We start from the raw sequence: 10845 nt of genomic DNA, 5'->3' as shown, positions 1-10845 counted from the left end.
GCATTCTAACCTTCCTCGTTTTAAATTTCCAACCGAGTTGAATTGCTATAGAAGTCTGAATTTGGTAGAAATATGGATTTTCTGCTTTTGGCCCTACAAAAAGTGTTTTAACTCCCATAGTAATGGAAAAGAGCAAGTAAAATCTATTTGGGGAATAATGAACAAGTCTTTGGTTATATTCATTTGCTGATTTCTGTTGAAATTACAGAGAAAATTTAAAGTTTCTTTTTTTTTTTTATTACTGTCAAGGTGAGGAAGATTCATTTCAGTCAATTACTTACTGCCCATATAAGACAAAGCTACTCAGGGTGGCTTTAAAAATTGTGACATTATGGTAGAAGAGTACATTTAATGGTGTAATCATAGCCCAGTTCATCTTCCTTATATTGACATGGTTTCATCCTTAATTTCACATGCTCAGTGTGAGGTACGTCCTTTGGGGCCTCTCCTGAGGGGTGGGGTATAGAGCATTGGGGTGAGGGTTGCAGGAGAGCTACCTGATTTAGGTTTCCACTTTACAAAAGACCTCACATCTAGACTCTTGACATTATTTTTAAAGAAAATTAAAAATAGGTTACTATATCGTTGCATATTTGAAAAGTGTTCCTTCTTAAAACATAAATATTTAAAATACAACATAGCTCTTATAATTCTATTTTGGTATTTCTTCATTTTTTTAAAAACCATAGGTAGTTGTCCAGGACTCTCCTGACCTCTCAAAGGTTTCAGTGTGTCCAAAATGATACGATAGCTGTGGTGTATTAGAAAAGAATACTGGTTCAGGGTCAAAAAACCTGAATTTAAATTTTAACTGCCTCCTACTAGTTGTATGGAATTGGGCATATTATTTACCTTGCCTTGGCTTTATTTTTCTCATTTATAAACTAAAGCCAATTTCAATGATTGCACAAGGCTACTGTAAGGATTAAGTAAAATTATAAATGAAAATGTACCTTGTAAACTATAAAACTATACAAATGCAAAGTAAGATGCATTAACCACATTTCTGGCATTTGTAGATTTTTAACTTATGTGTCAGAGTGTGGTTCTTTCCTGTTTATGTGGAATCTTGACTAGTAAAAAGCCTAAGAATGGAGCCTTCCCCCCTCTTGAGAGACTTTTATCAGTGGAAAATTGCTCAATACATAGGCACCATTGCTAGATTTTGTCTAAAAATATCCTAAGCACTACCTGCATTTGAAAGCTACAAGTCAACAATTAAACCACAATTGTCAGGAACAAAAGTCCAAATAAATAATTTTTAATTATGATACATTACTTATTACAGTAAAAATTGGCATTTTCCCCCTTCAAAAGCAGAAGCACCAGTCTTAGAATGTATAGTATGAATGGTATTTTAAGTGAAATATAGTATAATATTATGTGCAAACATTATTTTAGTATAGAACATACTTTCTAAAAGTAAAGTAATTTCACACACTGAAATCTGTTAGAATGGAAATAATGTCATGCTGAATAATAACATAAAACCCCCATGACTTTCGAAGTCCGCTTCAAATGAAATGTGATATACTGCTGAATAGATCTATGAAAAATTAAAAAGCTTACCTAGCCCCAGATGGAGGGATTTCTTATACAAGATGACTTGTGTAAAGTTTCCTTTTCACATAGTATCGGTGATTCTGTGAGAAACTAACGTGAATGTTTTATTTACGAATTAATCTTTTCATTGGGTCGTCACATTTTATTTAACACCTACTTTGTGCGAGGTTTTGTTGTAGGTGCTGGGGATACAGAGAAGAAAGACACAGTCCTGCCCTTGAGGAGCTCACAGTCTAGTGGGGGAAACAGATAAGTTGACACTGATTTTAAAATTATAAAAATTATTAGACAACTTTATAAACTTCTGTTGTAATCAAACAAACTTTGGGGGTTATGAGTGGGTGGTGAAAAGGGACGATGTCCAATGCAGTGATAAACCACCTGTTTCAGTATCATGTGACTTCTGCAAAGGCGGTGATATGGTTCTGAAAAAGAGAAAGGAATTAAAATATCAGAGTCCTGGGAAAATTGGCTTTGGGAGGTATTTAGTACTTTTACAAATGATCATTAGCTTAATAGAAATCTGTAGCCCATCTGTGATTAAGTTGCAGAAAATACACTTAAGTTCTATGTATTATTATATACATTTAACTGCTAATTATATATTTTATTCAATATTCTTAATTCACCAAATAGATTAAGGTGTAATATTCACAATTAACACTGAAATTTGGAGAGATGAAAATGGCAATTCCACACACGTTAATATTCTGCTCACTGTTGTTAATGGAATTTTAATGCTGCGTGATAGAGGTTCAGATTAATTGTTCCCTGTGAGACAGATGGCATAAAACAACTTGGTGAAATGCTCAGACTGAAAAGCATTTGCTGGTTAACAAAGATCTCCTAAAACACTTCATTTGTTTCTGGTTTTATTGAGAAATAATTGACATACATCACTGTATAAGTTTAAGGCATACAGCATGGTGGTTTGATTTACATGTTACATGTTATGAGATGTTATGAGATGATGTTGTAAATAATGTTGCTATCAACATGAGATACAGAGACCTTTTTGAGTTAGTGTTTTTGTTTCCTTTGGATATATTCTCAAAAGTGAATTGGTGGATCACGTGATAGTTCTATTTTTAATTTTTTGAGGATTCTCCATACTGTTTTCCATAAAGGCTGCAACAATTTACAATCCTACCCATAGTGCACAAGGGGTCTCTTTTCTCCACATGCACGCCAGCATCTGCTATGTCTTGTCTTTTTGATGTTGGCCATTCCAACAGGCATGAGGTGATATCTCATTGTGGTTTTAATTTGCATCTCCCTAATGACTAGCGATGTTGAGCATCTTTTCATATACCTATTGGCCTTTCATATATCTTCTTTGGAGAAATGTCTATTCATGTCCTTTGCCCATTTTTAAATTAGGTTATTTGTGTTTTGCTATTAACTTGTATGAGTTCTTTATATATATTGGATATTAACTTCTTATCAGATATATGGTTTGAAAATATTTTTTTCCAATTCCATAGGTTGTTTTTCACCTTGTTGATGGTTCCTTTTGCTGTGCAGAAGCTTTTTAGTTTGATGTAGTCCGACTTACTTATTTTTGATTTTGTTGCTTATACTTTAGGTGTCATATTAAAAAAATCATTACCAAGACCCCTCAAGGAGCTTTATTCCTATGTTTTCTTCTAGGATTTTCATGGCTTCAGGCCTTACATTTAAGTATTTAATCCATTTTGAGTTAATTTTTGTAAGTGGCATAAATATAGGCCCAGTTTCATTCTTTTACATGCAAATATCTAATTACAGCAACATCATTTATTAAAAAAAACAAAAAACAAAAAACTGTCTTTTCTCCATTGAGTATTCCTGGCTCCCTTGTCAAATATTAGTTGACTGAATATGCTTGGGTTTATTTCTCAGCTCTTGATTCTGTTCTTTCAGTCTATTTGTCTGTTTTTATGCCAGGACCATACAATTTTGATAACTATTGCTTTATAGTATAGCAACAGGTTGTATGATGCCTCATGTTTTCTCCTTCTTTCTCAGGATTTCTTTGACTATTTGGGGTCTTTGTGATTCCATATAAATTTTATGAGTGTTTTTATTTATTTTTTTTAGGTCTGTAAAAAATGCCTTTGGAATCTTGATAGGGGTTCTATTGAATCTAAACTCATTATTTTGATCTAACAGTTTTTGGTTGCATCTTTAGGGTTTTCTCTGTATAAAATCATGTCATCTGCAAATAGAGTCAGTTTTACTATTTCTTCCTTTCTAATTCTGATACCTTTTATTTCTTTTTCTTGCCTAATTGCTTTAGCTAGGACTTCCAAGGACTATGCTGAATGGGAGTGGTGAGAGTGGGCATCCATGTCGTGTTCCTGATCTTAGAGAAAGTGTTCAACCTTTCACCATTGAGTATGATGTTAGCTGTGGGCTTGGCATATATGGCCTTTATTATGTTGAGATATGTTCCTTCTATGCCTAATGTGTTAAGAGTTTTATCATGAACGGATGTTGAATTTTGTCAAACGTTTTTCTGTGTCTATTAAAATGATCATATGATTCTTTTCTTTCATTCTATTAATGTGATGTATCACACTGATTGATTCGCATATGTTGAACCATCCTTGCATCCCAGGGATAAATCCCACTTGTTCATGGTGAATGATCCCTTTAATGCACTGCTGAATCTGGTTTGCTAGGACAAGCATACCTTAGAGGTACTGAAGGTTTGGTTCCAGACAACCACAACAAAACAACTACCACCATAAAGCAAGTTAAATGATGCTTTTGGTTTCCCAGTACATATAAAAGTTATATTTATACTATACTGTAGTCTATTAAGTGTGCAATAGCATTATGTCTAAAAAAAAATGCACATACCTTAATTAAGAAATACTTTATTGTCAAAAATGCCATCATCTGAGCTTTCAGTGAGTCATAATCATGACTACAGATCACCATAACAAATATAATTATAATGAAAAAGTTTGGAATAGTGTGAGAATTTTCAAAATGTGAGACAGAGACATGAAGTTAGCAAATGCTGTTGGAAAAACAACTCTGATAGACTTGCTTGATGCAGGGTTGCCACAAACCTTTAATTTATAAAAATCACAGTATCTGTGAACTGCAGTAAAGAGAAGCACAATAAAATGAGGTAAGCCTGTGTTTTATTGAGAATTTTAGCACATATGGACATCAGGGATATTGGCCTTTTTCTTTTCTAGCAAATCTTTTTTTTTTTTAATTTTAGTATCAGGGTAATGTTCACCTTATAAAATGAGTTTGAAACTGTTTCCTTCTCTTTGATGTTCTGGAAGAATTTGAGGATTGGTGTTAATTCTTCAAATGTGTGGTAAAATTCACCCATGAAACCATCTGGTCCTGGGCTTTTCACCATTGGGAGATTTTTGATTACTGATTCAATCTACTCACAAATAACTGGTCTGTTCAGATTCTCTATTTTTCCCTGATTCAGTCTTAGTAAGTTGGCATATAGTTATTCACAGTAGCTCTTATGATTCTTTAAGTTTCTGTGGTATCTATTGTAATGTCTTCATTTATAATTTTGTTCATTTGAGTCCTTTCTCTTTTTTCCTCAGTTAGTTTAGCTAAGGGTTGCCAATTTTGTTTATCTTTTCAAAGAACCAACTCTTAATCTGGCTAGTATTTTCTATTTTTTTTCCCGTTCTTTATTTCATTTATTTCTGCTCTAATCTTTATTATTTCCAATCTTCTGTAACTTTGGGCTCAGTTCATTCTTCTTTTTCTCCTTCTTTAAAGTGAGAGTTAGGTTGTTTATTTGGGATTTTTCTTGTCTCTTAATGTAGGCATTTATTGCTGTGAACTTCCCTCTAAGAACTGCTTTTGCTGCATCCCACAAGTTCTGGTATGTTGCATTTCCATTTTCTTTTGTCTCAAGAAATTTTTTATTTCTTTAACTTCTTCTTTGATCCATTGGTTGTTCTGGGAAGTGTTATTTACTTTCCATGTGTTCATGAATTCCAGTTTTCTTCTTGTTATTGATTTCTGGTTACATGCCATTGTGGTCAAAGAGGACACTTGGTATGATTTCAATCTTCTTGAATTTGCTAAGACTTGTTTTGTGGTCAAGCATATAGTCTGCCCTAGAAAATGTTCCATGTGTGCTTGACAAGAATGTGCATTTTGCTGTTGTAAGATAAAATGCTCTATATGTATCTGTGAGGTCCTTTTGGTCTACAGTATTACAATCTGCTATTTCCTTATTGATTCTGTCTCGAAGACCTATCCGTTGTTGAGAGTGGAGTATTAAAGTCCCCAAATATTATTGTATTGCTGTTTATTTCTACTTTTAGCTCTGTTAGTTTTTGCTTTATATATTTAGGTGCTTCAAATATAAATACTTATAATTGTTATATCTTATTGATGTATTGACCTGTTTATTGTTATATAATGACCTTTTTTGTCTCTTTTTACCATTTCTAGCATAAAGTCTATTTTGTCTGATATAAGCAGAGCTACCTCTGCTCTTTTTACCATTTGCTTGAAATGTCTTTTCCCATCCTTTCACTCTCAGTCTATGAATGTCTTTAAGGCTAAAGTGAATCTCTTATAGGCAGTATCTATTTGGATCTATTTTTTAAAAAAATCCACTCAGCCATTCTATGTCTTTTAATTGTAGAACTTAATCCATTTACTTTTAAAGTAATTGTTGATAGGTAAAAACTTACTATTGCCATTTTGTTGTTGTTGTTGTTGTTTTAATAGATCCATTGTTCCTTGTTTTTTTCTTGCTGTCATTTTTGTGTTTTGATGCCTTTTGATACCATATGCTTTAACTTCTTTATTGTGTTCCTTTGTGTAATTTCTACAGAATTTTCCCTTGTGGTTACCTTGAGGCACACAAAAAACAGCTTAAACTTATAACTTATTTTAAACTGGTAACAGCTTAACTTGAATAGAATTTATAAGCTTTACATTTTTATTTTTCTTCTTCACATTTTAGGTTACCACTATTACAAGTTATATGTTTTATGTTGTGTAATAACAGATTATTGTAGTTATGGTTATTTTTACTATGTTTTTTTAACTTTTAAACTAGAGTTTTAAGTGAATTATATACCACTATTACCATATTGCAGAATCTAACTACGACTATATTTAATTATAATGTGTGGTTCACTAAACATCCTTAAGAGGATTATTCTGAATTCTTTGACAGCTCCTAGATCTCTATTTGTTTAGAGATATTTATTGGAACTTTATTAGTTTCCTTTGGTGGAGCCATATTTATTTGATTTTTTGTGATCCTTGATTCCTTATGTTGGTATCTGTGCATTTGAATAATTGGGCTCGTCTTCTAGACTTTACAAGTTTGCTTTGGCAGCAACAGTTCTTCACCAGTCAGCTCAGTTTGGGTTTCTGGTTGTGTCTGCTAATAAAGTCCTTGGGCAGGTGGAGGCTGCTATTATTCCCTGGTTGGACAGGCTGAAGCCTGTATTCAGTGATGAGTGGGGTATGAATTAGGTTCCCTGCCTGGACACAGCAGAAGTAGCTCTTAAGTTGGTAAAGCTCTATTTGTTGTCTTAACTTAAGCTGACCTGTACCCCAAGTTCCCTGACCTAACATGCCAATGGCTTTGTTCTGCAGACTATTAGCTCTGCCCTCCTGCCTTTTATCTCTCTAAGGCTACTGCACTGCATAGCTTCCAGCTGTCTCTAGTCCTTCTGGTTAGATGGGGTCAAAAGACACTCTCCACAGCAGGTGAAGTTATGTTGCTGCTTCCTTGCCTGGGCAGGATGGGGAGGGGCACTGCAGGCTACTCTCAATTTCCCAAACATGCTCTCTGGTTGGGAGGGACAGAGCTACCCTCAGTCTTCACTATAAATTAACCCCCCTGCCTGTGTAGAGCATAGTTACTCTCCATGCCCAGTATTGGCTTTCTATCTGCCTGCCCACCTCTCAAGCACCGCTGGGCCATGCTGCTTACAGGAGTTGTTGCCAGCCCTTCTAGACTGAAGGGGGCTGGAAGACACTCTCTAGGTAAGGCTGTGACTTAGCTCCTCACCTGGGTGTGGGGAAACCAGGCTCCAGGGCTGGCAAAACTGTTTATTTGAGGATCTGGATTAGGCAGATCCTCACCCTGTTGAGTTCCCTAGGCAGAGGGCACCCTCAGTTTGGTCCTGTAGATTCGTAAAACTGCTGGTTGGGATGACTACTAGTGCATCGCAGGTATGAATTTGGTCTGCCAAGATCCGTGTGCTTGTTGTTGTGAGCCCCTCCCTGCTTCTCCATCACACACAGATTCCCAGTTGTTGAACCTGCAGATTTCCCTGCAATTTCCATGGTGTGAGATCAGACTAGAGACTCCTACAAACAATGCTAGGGGGAGTTGTCCCCCTTTTGGGGTCTCTTTGCTCACTGGGGGAACTGAAGGCTCAGGGGGGACCTCTTCAGGTGGTGCTGTGCAGCTGTTCAAAAGGGGCAATGGGCCAACATGTAGCTGCTTCTCTTACACTGGTAATGCAGTCTGTCTCAGTCTCTAATGGCGTGGGGGGAGTGGGGGTGCTTCAGCCTCACTCCTGCGTTCTGGGATTCTCTCAGTGGCGTCTTGTTCTTAAACAGTTCTTAGTTGTTCTTGTGGAGGGGAGCAAAGTCAGGATGTCATCATGGTGACGTCACTCCACAAACACTTCAGGTTTGAATTCATGAATCCAGACTACAGACTGCAATCTCTGTTGTTTAGTTCAATCAGAGGATTCCTTATAGGACTTTCTCCTCCTCCTCCACCTCCTTTAAAGCAACAGAGCTATGTACAAAAAAACCCTCTGGAAGGGCTAATATTTAAGTGGATTTAGACATGCAGCAGACCAAATCATGGCTGCTGAAATATTGCTGTGGAAATTGACATAATAATTAATAATAATAATTAATAATTATAATATAATTATTATAAATATAATAATAAATCATGCTACGTATAGGGTCATGTCAAGATGTAACATACTTGACAGCCTCAACCAATAACTGCAGCATTACAAAAGGATTTTACCATCATATTACCTGCCCTAAGTGTTTTTCATAGTAGTTTCTGTATTGACTTTTCATAAGTCGAAGACATCATGAACAGAATTTCATGTAATGAGTGCATGCCATGAGCTTTCTTCCATGTATACGTAGCTCTTTTCAAGTTAAAGTGTCTTAACTAGTTAAAACATTTACAAAATGTGTGTGAAGAAATTAAAACTCATTTTCACTGAATTTAGGCATATTAAACCAGAAGTAGGAGAATATCATGGACTAGTGCTTATGGCATTATTCTCCAGGTCTGACCCACTTAAACCTAGAGAAAAACAGTATCAGAAGGAATCAGTAGTGAGCAGAACACGCCACCTTTTCCACTAACTACTAAGAACACCTTAGAAACTGTAATTTCTCACTTTAAAAACGCATGATGAAAATGTTAGGGAGCTCGGCAACTCATCCCCGAGTTTTCCTGATTTTCTCTTACAAATGCACAAGCATGATTTTAGGACAAAAAAGACTGTCAGAATTTTATAATGCACTTTGATGGAATAAAAGCCATCAGAACTGTGGAAACAATACATCATAATTTTATTTCCAGTGGCCCCATGGGGACTTGAAACCTGTGGACTGAGAGAATACAATCTGATACACAGTGTTTCAGTACAAACCTGGCAGGAATGTCATACTTCTGAACAGGACCTAGCACATAGTGATTGCTGGAAAGATGTTAAAATATCAATCAATTGACGATTAACCAGTCAGTGACAGCAGGGGTAGGGAAGGAGCGAGAAAGTGACAACAGACATACAGGAAAGGAAACAAAAGAGAGAAAATAGGTGGTGTTCTGAAGGCCACTGACCTAGTGTCAGTGTTCCCTTGACCTAGATAATCAAGTGTCCACACGGCTCATTAAATTTGCTGAAGATGAGCCTAAGTGAAAGAGACAACCATTATGTTGGAAGGTAGAACTGAAATATTAAAAGACCTTACTAGAACAGGGAAAGTATCAGAAGCAAATCACTAATAATCGATGCAAAGCAGGACAGAAGCAGAAGAAAAGCCAAGGGACAAGTGCAAGCTGAAGAGAGTGACTAAGAAAGTGCAACGACTGGAGGACGACCTGTAAGTTATCATCTAAACCCTGGAAAAAGGGTTGCTAATGATACACTGGGGACAACAGACTGAAACTGGGACTTTCCCAAATAGGGGCATAAGGACAATTTAGAAATAAGGCATCCGGTGTGGAACTCGAAGGGTGCTATGGAGAACTAGGAAACACTGGGGTCAGTCTGGGTGTTTAAAGTCATGTTTCGATGGCCACTAGATTTTCCTTTCATTACCGGTCGAGTCCAAACAATATCACCCCTTTCATTACACTAAGTCATTACCAAGTTAAACTACAGTTTCCAGACTGACTCCATTTTTAGATCCCAAGTCTCCGCATTTTTCCAATTAGCAAACTTTTCGTTTCACATCACACTTAAGTTTTAACTTCTGAGATGATTTTTTGTTTGTTTGTTTGTTTTTTTGTTTGTTTAACTGGAATTAGGATTCTGCTCGGGGCTTATCATTTAAGGTTGACATTAGCAGAGAGATTAAACAGATGAAAATAAAACATTAAAGTGACTGTACATAGGGAAGAGAAAGTTAAGGGGAAATTCAATAATAGGTTTTAAGTACATGAATGGAGTATACAGAGAGCATGGGGCCCATCTGTTCATTAATTTCACTGTCTAAGAGCAAATGAACCCACACCATAGAATGAAGGAGATGGATTACTTATTTCAGGAAGATTTAAAAACTAAGATTAATTCTCTTTTAGCATAAGGGTGATTTTCCCTGAAGGACTCTAGAGAAAGAACAAGGGTAATTAAGGTCCTTACCATCCCTAAGACACTCTGGTTCTATGTTATAAAAATTAGATTAGCAAAGTATGTAAATGCGTAATTTGAAATATACAAATGGCATCATTCCTATGCAGGAAGTTATGGCAGTCCTCACTTCCCGTCAGCATTTTTCTCAGTAATATAAAAAGCCAGAGTTGCATTTATTATTTTCAGGTCACCTGTCTTGAGAAATGGACTTCTTATGAGGCAAACCAGGTAACAAGGGGTTTCTCCTTTTAATCTGGCTGAATTCTTAATCTGCCAATACAAATCCTATTAGTAGATAATACTGCAAACAGGTAGTAGGCAAACTAAAAACTCATGCATAAAAGTTTAATTCAGAGTCACACAAAGAAAGGGGTCAGATAATTGATCAGTGCAATTACTGCTTTTTGCAACTACACATACGGAGGCTTATAGTAGA

The 10845-nt window shown here is 36.0% G+C and overlaps 1 protein-coding gene across 4 annotated transcripts in view; it reads right to left on the bottom strand.

Annotated features, from left to right (window-relative positions):
• Nucleotides 1–1245: 1245 nt before the first annotated feature.
• PLPPR5 (phospholipid phosphatase related 5) overlaps nucleotides 1246–10845 on the bottom strand; it is a 119083-nt gene continuing 109483 nt past the window's right edge. For all 4 annotated transcript variants that reach the window (XM_073896263.1, XM_073896264.1, XM_073896262.1 and 1 more), the window contains one exon: nucleotides 1246–1988. In XM_073896263.1, the coding sequence (XP_073752364.1) occupies nucleotides 1956–1988 (33 nt within the window). In that variant the 3' untranslated portion in view covers nucleotides 1246–1955. The remainder of the gene's footprint in view (nucleotides 1989–10845) is intronic.

This window comes from Callorhinus ursinus, unplaced genomic scaffold, assembly GCF_003265705.2.
Source record: "Callorhinus ursinus isolate GAN/ISIS: 27379988/994484 unplaced genomic scaffold, GSC_fseal_2.0 scaffold9, whole genome shotgun sequence".
Lineage (NCBI taxonomy): Eukaryota > Metazoa > Chordata > Mammalia > Carnivora > Otariidae > Callorhinus > Callorhinus ursinus.
This window is presented reverse-complemented; position numbering and strand designations above follow the sequence as displayed.